This window comes from Petaurus breviceps, unplaced genomic scaffold (genome assembly GCF_028583685.1).
Source record: "Petaurus breviceps papuanus isolate PSGF00001 unplaced genomic scaffold, PetGlider_PUasm1.0 91133, whole genome shotgun sequence".
Taxonomy (NCBI): Eukaryota; Metazoa; Chordata; class Mammalia; order Diprotodontia; family Petauridae; genus Petaurus; species Petaurus breviceps.
This window is the reverse complement of record NW_027187419.1, coordinates 84,903,907-84,916,454: the sequence shown is the minus strand read 5'-3', so window position 1 is coordinate 84,916,454 and position 12,548 is coordinate 84,903,907. Positions and strand designations below refer to the sequence as shown.

At 37.8% G+C, this 12,548-nt stretch overlaps 1 protein-coding gene across 28 annotated transcripts in view; it reads left to right on the top strand.

Annotated features, from left to right (window-relative positions):
- The window catches only part of BAZ2B (bromodomain adjacent to zinc finger domain 2B), a 376,035-nt gene that overhangs the window by 251,511 nt on the left and 111,976 nt on the right, over positions 1-12,548 (top strand). For 21 of the 28 annotated variants that reach the window (XM_069079736.1, XM_069079735.1, XM_069079731.1 and 18 more), the window contains 5 exons: positions 1,063-1,681; positions 3,199-3,495; positions 5,156-5,216; positions 6,725-6,833; positions 7,108-7,209. In XM_069079736.1, the coding sequence (XP_068935837.1) occupies positions 1,063-1,681; positions 3,199-3,495; positions 5,156-5,216; positions 6,725-6,833; positions 7,108-7,209 (1,188 nt within the window). The remainder of the gene's footprint in view (positions 1-1,062; positions 1,682-3,198; positions 3,496-5,155; positions 5,217-6,724; positions 6,834-7,107; positions 7,210-12,548) is intronic. The other 7 variants (XM_069079738.1, XM_069079745.1, XM_069079746.1 and 4 more) reach the window with 2 other exon arrangements.

Below are 12,548 nucleotides of genomic sequence, written 5' to 3'. Positions count from 1 at the left end.
TCTTTCTTTCTTTCTTTCTTTCTTTCTTTCTTTCTCTTTTTGGAGAGGGGAAGGCAGGGTAATTAGGGTTCAGTGACTTGCCCAAAGTCACATAGCTAGTACGTGTATCAAGTGTCTGAGGCTGGATTTGAACTCAGGTCCTCCTGACTCCAGGGCTGGTGCCACCTAGCTGCCCTGCCCTCAATTTCTTACAGAGATAATAATATCTGTAATATTTATTTCATATTATTATTGTGAAGATCTGAAAAGATAGCTACAATTTATATAGCTAGAATGTATATGGTACTTTAAGGTTTGCAAAACCTTTTTTTACATATGTAATTTTGTTTTTACATATATTATTACATATTTTACATATATTATCTCATTTTTCTTTATAACATTATAAGTTGTTAGCCAGCTTTAAATAGTAGGTGTTGTTGTTATCCTTAGATGCTCAGGAAAATAGAGGCTAAGTGACTTGCCTAGGGACACACAACTAAAAAGTTTCTGGAGTAGAATTTGAACTCAGGTTTTCCTGACTCCAGGTTTGGCACTCTATCTGATGAGCCACCTAGCTGCATCTGATATAAATTATTTACATAAAGCACTTTGAAAACCTTAAAGCACAATATAAAAGCTGACTAAAAGGGTGAGACTTGAAATAGAAAGTGGAAAGATTAGTTAAAAGTTTATAAATTAGTTTGGTTGTGAGATATGAGGATCTGAACCAGAGAGTTGACAATGGATATGAGAAGGGAAAATGGATTCAGAGGGAAAATGTGGAGAAAAAAATGGCAGAAGTTTTGGTGACTAGATATGGTCTCTAAGGGGAGTAGAATTTAAGATGTCAAGCCTGGACAAAGACAGTAGGAAAGGACTGTTGAGAAGACCTCTTTCAGACATGATAAGACTACTCAGTTTTATAGACCAAGCTCTGTCTCCCACTATGCTTTGCCTTGAAGTGATTTCCATGTTGCCACATATGCATTTCTAATCCTCAAATATTGAAGGAAAAAACAAAAATTTCTTGATAGGAGGAGGCATGGTACATTGTAGTATTGACTTTTTATGTTTCAACAGGAACAGTTCAAACAGACATTCCCAGCACAGATAAAGAAACAAGAATCGTCTAAGAGCCTGAAGAAGGTTATCGCAGCTTTGTCAAGTCCAAAAACAATCTCAAGCTCACCAGCGCATCCCAAACAAACAACATTAGAAAATAACCACTCTAATCCATTCTTGACAAATGCACTTTTAGGCAATCACCAACCAAATGGAGTTATTCAGAGTGTCATCCAAGAAGCTCCGTTAGCACTTACCACCAAAAGTAAAAGTCAGAGCAAGATAAATGAAAATGTACCTACTTCAAGTAATATCCCTTTTTCTTCACCTGTAAATTTAAGTACATGTGGGAGAAAAACATCGGGCAGTCGGACCCCTGTAATGTCCTCTACCTCTCCTGTACTGCATGGTCCAGGGAAGGAAAAATCAGTCAGCAATAATGTTATAGCCACAGAATATCCACCGCATCACCTTCCTTCTGCAAAATCCATAGTGGAACAGTTTAGAGGAACAGATTCAGACATTCCCAGCAGTAAAGACTCTGATGATTCCAATGATGAGGATGATGAGGATGAAGAGGATGAAGAGGATGATGATGAAGATGATGAAGATGATGATTCTGATGACAGCCAATCAGGTTATTTTCTATTTTTAAATGATTAAAAGGTTCCCTATGACAGCTATGTGAATGAAAATATTTTCCAGAGTCTTTTAACTTGACAAAGCTCACAGTTGAAAATTACTATCAACATTTTGTCATTCCAATTTCTAGATATCAGTATATTTTTCATCCTATGTAACCCCAAAAAGTATTACTACTAGAAAATGCCTTCCTGATGCATCAGTTTTATCTTCAGCTTTGTCATTGGGTTGACATTGGGCAAATGAGTGACCTTAAAAATGAATTCCCCTCATGCATATATCCACACACAAAAAATTGTCAGCTAGTTTCCACCTCATCTAGGCATAATCATTAGTTACTATCTATCTCCTCCATTTCTGCTACTGTTCATCATATTACTAATATTAAAAAAAACAGGGACTCAGAATCAATTAAATTTGATTAGAACTTACCCATGAACACAAATTTCTATGAAAATCTAACAGTTTCACAAATTTACTTGTGTGAACTGCCTTAGTTTACCATGTGATTTAGACACTTTCCATTCATTTGACTATGGATGTTTCTGTGCCTTTGTTTCTCCATTGGACTAAAATGACTTTGCATTCTGTATTCTAATTTTATCATATGTAAAGTGCAATGTAAAAAGATAATGTGTTGTTTTAAAAACTAAATAATGATAACAATATTTTAAATGGGACTGTTTAAGTTATACACTGAAAACACTGGCAGCTAAGTGGTCCAGGGGGTAGACCAGTGGACCTGGAGTCAGGAAGACCTGAGTTTCAATCCTGCCTTAGATACTTTCTGGCAGTGTGACATTGAGCATGTCACCCACTGTCTACCTCAGTTTCTATATATGTAAAATGTAGATAACAGTAGCATCCACCTCCCAGGGCTGTTACGAGGTTAAGATAAGAAAAATATTTGTAAAGCACTTTGCAAACCTTAGAGGGCTATGTAAATGCTAGCTTTTGTTATTGTTGTTAATTATTGTTACTATTACTATTATCAAATAGACCCTAATAATTTTGGCAGCTCGGGTGGCTCAGTGGATAGAGCCTAGAGTTCAGAAGACCCAAGTTCAAATCTGTCCTTAGACACTTAACTAGGTGTGTGACCCTGGACAAGTCACTTAACCTCTCTTTGCCTTAATCCACTGGAGAAGAAAATGGCAAACCACTTCAATATCCTTGCCAAGAAAACCCCGTAGACAGTATTAGCATGCTATGGTCTATGGGATCACAAAAAGTTGAATATGGCTGAATGACTGAACAACAGCAAAGTATGATTTTAAGTGATAGAGGGGTAAAAGGAGAGAGTACACATTTACTTATCACCTCATTCATGTTCTAGGGACCGTGCTATGCATTCAACTAAGCAATTTTGCATGGCAAACATACACACATGCTAGTTTCTTTCCTGCAAATGCCGTCTATTCAAACATTTCATTTGGTATGAGAATAGCCAAACTGGAATCTGGAGAGCGTGGGCTTGGTATAATCTACAATTGCTTTTTTTCCCCTTTGTAGAATCAGATAGTAATTCTGAGTCTGATACAGAAGGGTCAGAAGATGATGATGACGAGGATGATAAGGATCAAGATGAATCAGATAGTGACACTGAAGGAGAGAAACCCCCCATGCAACTGAATAAAACAGCTTCCTCTGTCCAAGGCTCTTCCATCAGTCTCACGGCTCACTCAACACCACTTAATCTCCAAGTAACCAAACCTCCAGGCTCTGCTCCTGCTGCCTTATGTCCTGAATCCCAGTCACCCGTTTTCCTCAGCACTCCTTCTTCTACACTTACTTCAAGTCCACACTGTGGTACTTAATTTTTTTTTTTTATTTTTATCATTGTAAAATACAGTGTCAAAACTGAGGCAAGAATATTTATCTGTAAAAATGTTCTCTAGATAATCTCAGTGGAATAAAATGTACCTGGATAAGTGTTGGCTATTTCAGGTTGAGACTATTTTATTCTCTAAAGTTAAGAACATTTACCATATGGTGCACTTAATTTAAGAATGTGAACATTTTTCAGCTCCTGCTTTAGCTTTTAGTAACTGTAGCATTTGTGCTGTCATAGAATTCGATTATAGATTCAAATTTTTTTATATGATTAAAAGTGAATTTGAATTGTTACTTGAGATTTAGTTGAACAGCTCACCAGCTAATTGGAAAGGGGTCAAATTTTTCTGTATGTGTGTATGTATGTGTATGTGTGTGTGTGTGTATATATATATGTGTATATCCATATGTACGTATGTTTCTATATATGCATGTATGCATATATGTTTGGGGTGTATGTGTGTATTACAGAAACCAAGCCAGTTACCTAAAGTGATAAACATTTGTCCATATAATCATATTCCTTTCCATTTTATAAGACAAGTTCCTATTATGCTTTGTTTGACCTGAGATCCATGTGACTTAAATGAAATGTCTAACTTTGTGGACCTGCTTTCTAAAATATATGTACATTAAACTACTGGATGTGAGTACACAAAGTACTGTCTTAGGTAAAAAGTTGCTCTGTAATCTATTCTCAGTTTAGACATTTTTATGTTTCTTTTCTTTTTTTCTAAAGCAATCGGGGTTAAGTAACTTGCTCAAGGTTACATGGCCAGTTATTTCTGGGTGTGGTGCTGAGTATCTGAGCCCAGATTTGATCCCCAGGTCATCCTGACACTAGAGCCGGTCTCTTACTCACTGAGCCACCTGGCTGCCCCTTTATGTTTCTTAATATGTTCTGAATAGTAGGAGCAGCCAGGTAGCACAGCGAGTAAGAGCACCGGCTCCAGTGTTGGAATGACATGGAGATCGAATCCCGGGCTCACACACTTAGCACCAACCCAGAAACACCTGGCCATGTAACCTTGAGCAAGTTACTTAACCCCAATTGCTTAGGGGCAGCCAGGTGGCTCAGTGAGTAAGAGCACTGGCTCAGTGTTGGGATGACCTGGATCAAATCTGGGCTCAGATACTCAGCACCACACCCAGAAATAACTGGCTGTGTAACCTTGAGCAAGTTACTTAACCCCAATTGCTTTAAAAAAAAAATATGTTCTGCATCCTTTCTCAGAGATTTCTTCCATAGGAGAAGACAATGCATCTTTTAGGTTATATTCTATTCCTTTTTTTTGAGAGTAATGATAGAATCATAGGCTCTTCAAGTCAAAAGGAATCTTATAAGTAATTTCTTCCAGTCTCCCAAATTTTTCAAAGAATTCCCTTGAATGCAACCCTAATAGATGGTTTGCTTAATTAAAAAAAACTGCTATACAAGGATTCCATGAAGCTTGTGTAAAAGTCATAAAATAACATAATAAAATCACACTCTTTCCAAATTGACAAAACAGAGAGAAAATATATCATAAAAGTATTTTTATTTAAATAAAAATATATTCATAGAAGCTTTAAACATTTAAATTGTCAACCTTTCTCTAAACTTTTTCTTATATTAATGAATTGAACTTTCTCCAAGGTACTTCCAAAAGGAGGAGAGTAACAGATGAGCGGGAACTGCGCATTCCTTTGGAATATGGGTATGCTTAATGAACTTGCTCTTTTTTCGCCAAATATTTATTTAGAATACTGCTTCATAAGCATTATGCCTACTTTCCTTTTCTTGCTCATTAGCAGAAAAGAAATAAAAAGGTTTTACATACTGAATCAGAGACATCAGGGAGCACAGTTAATAATGTATCTAAAAAGGACTAGAATAGAAATTCTAGTGTTTTACAAAGTTGATATTGGAAGCAAACTGTAGGATACGTAGAGTCAAGTATGAATAAAACATGGAACAATACATTGAGGTAGGAACCGAACAAAAAGGCAAGAGAGTTGAAAAATTAGTAAATATGGCTGAATGTAGAATCTCAGGAAAGTAGTACCAGGAGTAGTAAGGGGAGAATTAAAAGCAAAATTAGGAAACCACAATGAATAGAACTGAGTGACGGAACAAAATCAAATGGTAATTGTTAGAGTAGGATTGAGATATAATATCAGCTCATTATTAAAAGTACATGAGCAGGGGCGGCCAGGTAGCACAGCAAGTAAGAACACCGGCTCCAGTGTTGAGAAGACCTGGAGATCGATTCCCGGGCTCAGACACTTAGCACCCACCCAGAAACACCTGGCCGTGTAACCTTGAGCAAGTTACTTAACCCCAATTGCTTAGGGGCGGCCAGGTGGCTCAGCGAGTAAGAGCACTGGCTCCAGTGTTGGGACGACCTGGAGATGGAATCCCAGTCTCAGACACTCAGCACCACAACCAGAAATAACTGGCCGTGTAACCTTGAGCAAGTTACTTAACCCCGATTGCTTAAAAAAAAGAAAAGAAAAAAAAAAGTACATGAGCTAACTCTGATCAATACAGTGATCCATGACAGTTCCAAAGGACGCATGTTGAGAAATGCTATCCACCACCAGACTGAGAAATAATGGGTTCTCAGTGCAGATTGAAGGATTTTTTTCTTTTTTTGCCTTTTGGAGGGCAATTGGGGTTAAGTAACTTGCCCAAGGTTACATGGCTAGTTTTTTTGTGTGGGTGTTAAGTGACTGAGGCTGGAACCAAATTCGGGTCCTCCTGACTCTGGGGCCAGCGCTTTACTCACTGCGACACCTAGCCGCCCCTTTTTCTTAATTTTTTTTTAATTTCTTTAACCACACATGGCTAATGTGAAAATGTATTTTGCATGACTTCATATATATAAAGGTTATTGATTTTTTTTTTGCCTTCTCAATGAGTGGGGAAAAGGGTAGAGAATAGGAAAGAATTTGGAATTGAAAACAAAAGAAAAACCTTTTTTAAAATACATGAGTTATAGGGAAAGATAAATGAGAGGTAAATTTTTCTCTCTTGACATTGAAACTTCAAATGTAAAATACCATGCCTTATATGTAAGAAGCTATGGTATTAGTTCTTAAAATTGTGAAAATTAAGTAGATTACTATTTGTAAACTAAATATCAGATTAACATTTAATGACTTAAAATATTGAAATATTATTCTAATTGAGGTATTTTATAACCTATATTTCTGTTACCTAAAGCTGGCAAAGGGAGACACGAATAAGGAACTTTGGAGGGCGCCTACAGGGAGAAGTAGCATATTATGCTCCATGTGGAAAGAAACTTAGACAGTATCCTGAAGTAATAAAGGTATGTACTTTTCTTTAAATGGCTAGTACATTCATTATCTATTAAGCATGCTTACAATAAAATTATGTGTACTCATTCCTCAAATAAAGTTCCTTGATACAAAATTATCCTCTCATGTGAGTCTAATCTACCTTAACCTATTTCCAAATTGACCACTTATAACTGCATATCCCCTTGATAGAATATGCAAAAAATGACTCCTGAAGATAGCTGTACATCAAAGCTGAGTTGTAATTATTAAAACCTGAAGTGGAAAAATATGTGATTTTTTCAGTATCTCAGCAGAAATGGAATAATGGATATCTCAAGGGACAATTTCAGCTTCAGTGCAAAAATAAGAGTGGGTGACTTCTATGAAGCCAGAGATGGACCGCAGGTATCCACTTTTTAAAAAAGTAAAGTCTTTGATCCACGGAGTAGTAACAATCTAGATGAAGTGATTTTCACTACACTCTGGAACATTGCCTCTTGCTAGTTAATTCATAAAGCTATACTTTATGGTGAACACTTAAGGACTCAAACTACTATCTTATAGTAACAAGGAGCTTTGAGATTACATTTTCTTTAAAAATAGAACTTTCTTCCTACTAGTATTTTGATTGTTTAATCATGATTAAGAAATTTTTGTAAGTACGGTCTGTGTGTAGCTAAAAATGTCTTGTCTTTGTGTGGTGATTTGATAACTAAGAAGATTTGAAGTAGTCAATAAAGAATATTAGTTTCATAGTAGCTGAAAAATTTATTAACTTCATCAGAATATCTCTGCTTCAAAGAGGGTAAGATAATCACAAAAAGGCAACAATTTAATGGAAGAATATTACCTGCAATGCTGTGTGACTTCTTCACAAATTTTATTCATTTCCTATTGTTTCCTTTTTTCTTGGTTTCTTAAACTCATTAGGTAAGTTTCCTGTCAAGATTTACTTAACTAAAGGTATTCTGAGTTTTCTTAAATGTCAGTGTTGGCACCCCTTGTCTTGAATAAGATGGTGGAGCAGGTAACCACATCAGATAATCAGCCAATAAGTTTATTAAATGTGTATACTTTTCCTACGCTGTAAACTAGCCATCTCACTATCATTTTGTTCTTATGTTTCAATATTTTTTGTTTACTAATTTTTCATGTTATTTTCTCTTTAGTACTTGATGTGTATTTTGCTGTGTTACTTCTTTTTCTCTTTATCTTCATCATCTCCATGGAAAGAAGCCATTTCTTAGAGTCAGGAGACTTTGGAGCTAGGTCTTGTTCTCTTATTAGCTAAGTGTATCCTAAGAAATTCATTTCATCTCCTTTTCCCTCAAATTCTTCATCCACAAAGTAAGGTTAATGATTCGTTCTTTTTACATAGCATTACAATTTTTGGTGTTACAAGTTTATTATGAGAATTAATAAAAAATTAAAAGTGAGAATTGATATAAAGTAAAAAGGATTAAAAAGGCTTTACAATTCATGGTGTGTTTATCAGCATCCTATGACATCTCACATTGACATGCCCCCTTGCTTATATGGTGAGGGAGTAATTGCTGTTTACACCCGTCCTTCCTTTCGGATGTAGATGTACCATCTCCTAGGAAACTGGAACTATGGGCCCTGAAGGAAACAGTACCTCAGGGACAGAAATACCAACCCTTGTGGTTCAGTCAACAATGGGAGGGCAAACAGGAGCCCACCTATATCCCACATGTGAATAATAGGTAACAGATTGCTTGACTGATACTGCTCAGTCGTACATGCAACCCTGCCCTGTTGGTGCCTCCTTTGCCTGGTTCTCAATTCTCAGTCTTTTCAATGCATAGAAATCAGACAGTGTCCTCTGTGTTACCTTAGTCTTGGAGTCAGAAGAAAGGGTTTTAAGTTTGACTTTTATACTTAGTAGTCGTGTGCCTTAGTGAAATAACTTAATCTTTGAGTATTTGGGGAAAAACAATTTTTACTACCTATTTCATAGGGTTGTAGAGAAATCACTTTGTAAAGCTTTATATTATGTAAATTATTATATAAATGTGAATCATTTGTGGCCACCTCAGGTATAGGGGCTTACAGTGACCAGCTTTCTGCAGGATTCCTCCATCTTTTGGAAGCACTCTTCCAATTCTACCTTACTGCACTATTTTCTCCCATCTCTCTTTCATTGTTGTTTTTGGCAGGTTTTTGTTTTGTTTTGTTTTACAAGGGTGATGGGTATAATCGGAGGAAGAAGGACATGATGATGATAGGTGAAATTGTCCATTGCTCACTACATGGAAAGATATCTACCATGAATGCAGTGTGATTCAGTAGCCTTCCAGCTGTCCTTCCCTCTTAAAGTAATCTCTAGTTTCCATTCCCCTGTTTTACCAGGTTTAGACAGAAGTAATCATTTAGGAAGTAGAGCTCAAGGAATAAATTATATATGGACCTTCTTTGCAAGTTCTATGAGCAAATTGTTAATGACTCAGCTTAACATTTTTTCAATTGTCTTCTATATGAATCCTCTTTAAAATATACTACTTAGAGGCAGAGCCAAGATAGTGAAGCATAGACTGGACCCAGCTGAACTCTCTCAACATTCCTCTCCAAATGACTTTAAAATAATGCCCCCAATAAAATTTTGAAGCAGTAGATCCAACTAAAAGTAAAAGGGAAACGGTTTTTTTTCCCAGCTTAAGACAACTTAGGAGTACTGTGGGAGAGGTCTGTAGCATGGGGATGGGTACAATCTTAGCGTGTGGGTACAGTCCTAGCATGTGGCAGGAGTAGCCTTGGAGGTAGTTATGACAGCAAAGCAGTAGGAGCAGCAGCTTCAAGCGCTCTCATCCCAGGGTGGGTAAGGTGGGGGGGTTAGACAACTGGTCAGAAATTGTTTATAGGGGACTCTTTTTTAGCTTTGAATACAGTTGGTACTGATTGGCAACTCTGTTACCCATAACTAGTTCTGGGGCCGTTCCAGAGTGGAGAGGTACACTTGTCATTGGTCACAAGGGAGCAGGGACCACCCTGTATGTTCTAGGATGGAGAGGAATGCTTGTGACTTCAGGAAAACAGAAGAACTGATAACAAAGCACCAAAAAGAGTACTAGTTCTTATGGCTAAAGAGGATCAGGGGCTCTTCTGATTAAAAACCAGAGTGAAGTCTAAGAAAACAATGATCATACTTTGGAATCATTCAATTCTTATAGGAGGTCTATATACCTCCCCTCTTCCCCCTTCCCCAGCTAGCTTTGAAAACAGCACAAAAAGCCTGAAGCTTGGCACACTGTCTCCCCACCCCAAGGTGAGCAAAGCCCAACTTTAACATAAAGTTCAATTAAAGAAATAGAATGGAGAAACGAGGTAACAACAAAAAAAATAACTTGACATCAAAAGCTTCTAGGGAAGCAGGGCAGACCAAGATACAAATTTAGAAGAAGAAAAGAGTGTGAAAACAGTTATTAAAAAAAATCCTCAAAGAAAAATACTAGTTGCACCCAAGGACAGCAAGAATTCCTGGAAGAGTTAAAGAAAGAGATAAGAATAGCAAAGGAAAACTTGGGGAAAGAAATGAGGGTGATGCAGGAAAATCATGAAAAGATCATTAAAAGCTTGATAAAAGTGGCCCCCAAAATAATAAAGAAAATATCACCTTAAAAAACAGAATTGCCCTTATGGTTAAAAAAAAGACACAAAAATTCACTGAAGAAGAAGGACTCTTTAAAAATCATAATTGGCCAAATGGAAAAAAGAGATACAAGTACTGAAGAAAATAATTCTTTAAAAATTAGAATTGGGAAAATCAAAGCTAATGACTCCATGAAACTCCAAAAAATAATAAAACAAAAAAGAATGAAAAATAGAAGGGAATGTGTACCACCTTATTGGAAAAACAACTGTCCAGAAAAATAAATTGGGAGAGATAATTTGAGATTTTTTGAAATGATGAGCAGAATGCTCTCAGAAAAACCTAGAAAGACTTACATGAACCGATGGCAGGGGAAGTGAGCAAAACCAGGAGACCATTGTACATAGTAACAGCAATATTGTATGTTGATCAACTGTGAAAGACATAGCTATTCTCAGCAGTAAAATGATACAAGATAGGGCAGCCAGGTAGCACAGTGAGTAAGAGCACCGGCTCCAGTGTTGAGAAGACCTGGAGATCGTATCCCGGGCTCAGAAACTTAGCACCCACCCAGAAACACCTGGCCGTGTAACCTTGAGCAAGTTACTTAACCCCAGTTGCTTAGGGGAGGCCAGGTGGCTCAGCGAGTAAGAGCACCGGCTCCAGTGTCAGGATGACCTGGATCAAATCCGGGCTCAGATACTCAGCACCACACCCAGAAATAATAACTGGCCGTGTAACCTTGAGCAAGTTACTTAACCTCAATTACTTAAAAAAAAATGATACAAGATAGTTCTTAAGGACCCATGATGAAAAATGCTATCTGCCTTCAGAGAAAGAACTGATGATGCCTGAATGCAATTGAACAATACTTTTAAACTTTATTGTGAGGGGCAAAGTCAAGATGCTGGAGTAGAAACAGGACTTCGGCCCAGCTCCAGCTCCCGTCTCCTCCAATTTATGTAAAAAATGACTAAACAAACTTTGGATCTACAAAACCCACAAAATGACAGAGAAAAGCTAACCTCCTGCTGAAGACAGTCCAGCAGGCTGGCAGGAAGGGGCCAGAGCAGCACTCTGGGAGCCTAGCCCAGCCCTGCATGAGCCAGAGATTTTAGCCTCAGGGTGGCCACAATCAGCTGCTGGCTGGAGGGACTTCAGAGCACCAGCAGCTGTGGTGGTTTCCAGAATTATCAACCCATAGATGCTAAGGACAAAGTGAGAGGTCAGTGGACTCTGGGAAGCAGGAGTCTGGGAGTGCGGTCCAGCCTTTGCCCCTGGGGCGAGAAGCAGTTCAGGCGGGTGACTGTGCATCCGCCACCACATGGTTCCTTCACAGCTCCTGGCCTGCAGATTGTAGGGGGACCAAGTGACCAGTCTGAGGGGTAATTGCTCTTGCTTTAATCTGCTTGGATCTGAATAGCTGTCTACAGTGGAGTTTGTGTGTGTGGGGTGTGTGACCAGTTTGCCAGGGCATGTGGAGGCTTCAGACAGGGCAGCCAACTAATATCTCCAGCAGCTGCAAAAACCCTAGTTATTTGGGGCAAGCTCCCCTTTCTGGTAACAGAATTCTACTGTGGCAAAAAGCTCAAAAAATTGAGTAGAAACATGAGCAAGCAAAGGAATTAAAGCAAGCAGAGCAATCCAACATTAGACTCCTATTTTGGGGACAAAAAGGATCAAAGCATGGAATGGGAGGAAGACAATGAAGTCAGAACTCCTGCACCAAAAGCTTCCAAGAAAAAATATGAGTTGGTTACAGGACATAGAGGAGCGTAAGAAGGATTTTGAAAACCAAATAAGAGAATTGGAGGAAAAATAGGGAAAACAAATGAGAATGATGCAAGAAAATTATGAAATGAGAGTCAACAGCCTGACTGAGGAAAATAATACCTTAAAAATAGACAAACCCAAATGGCAAAAGAGGCTCCAAAAGGCAATGAGGAGAAGAATGCCTTAAAAACCTCAATTTTCCAGATGGAAAAAGAATCTCAAAAGCTTACTGAAGAGAATCATTCCTTCAGAATTAGATTGCAGCAAATGGAAGCTAGTGACTTCATGAGAAATCAAGATACTATTAAACAGATCCAAATAAATGAAAAAATAGAAGGCAATATGAAATATCTCATTGGAAAAT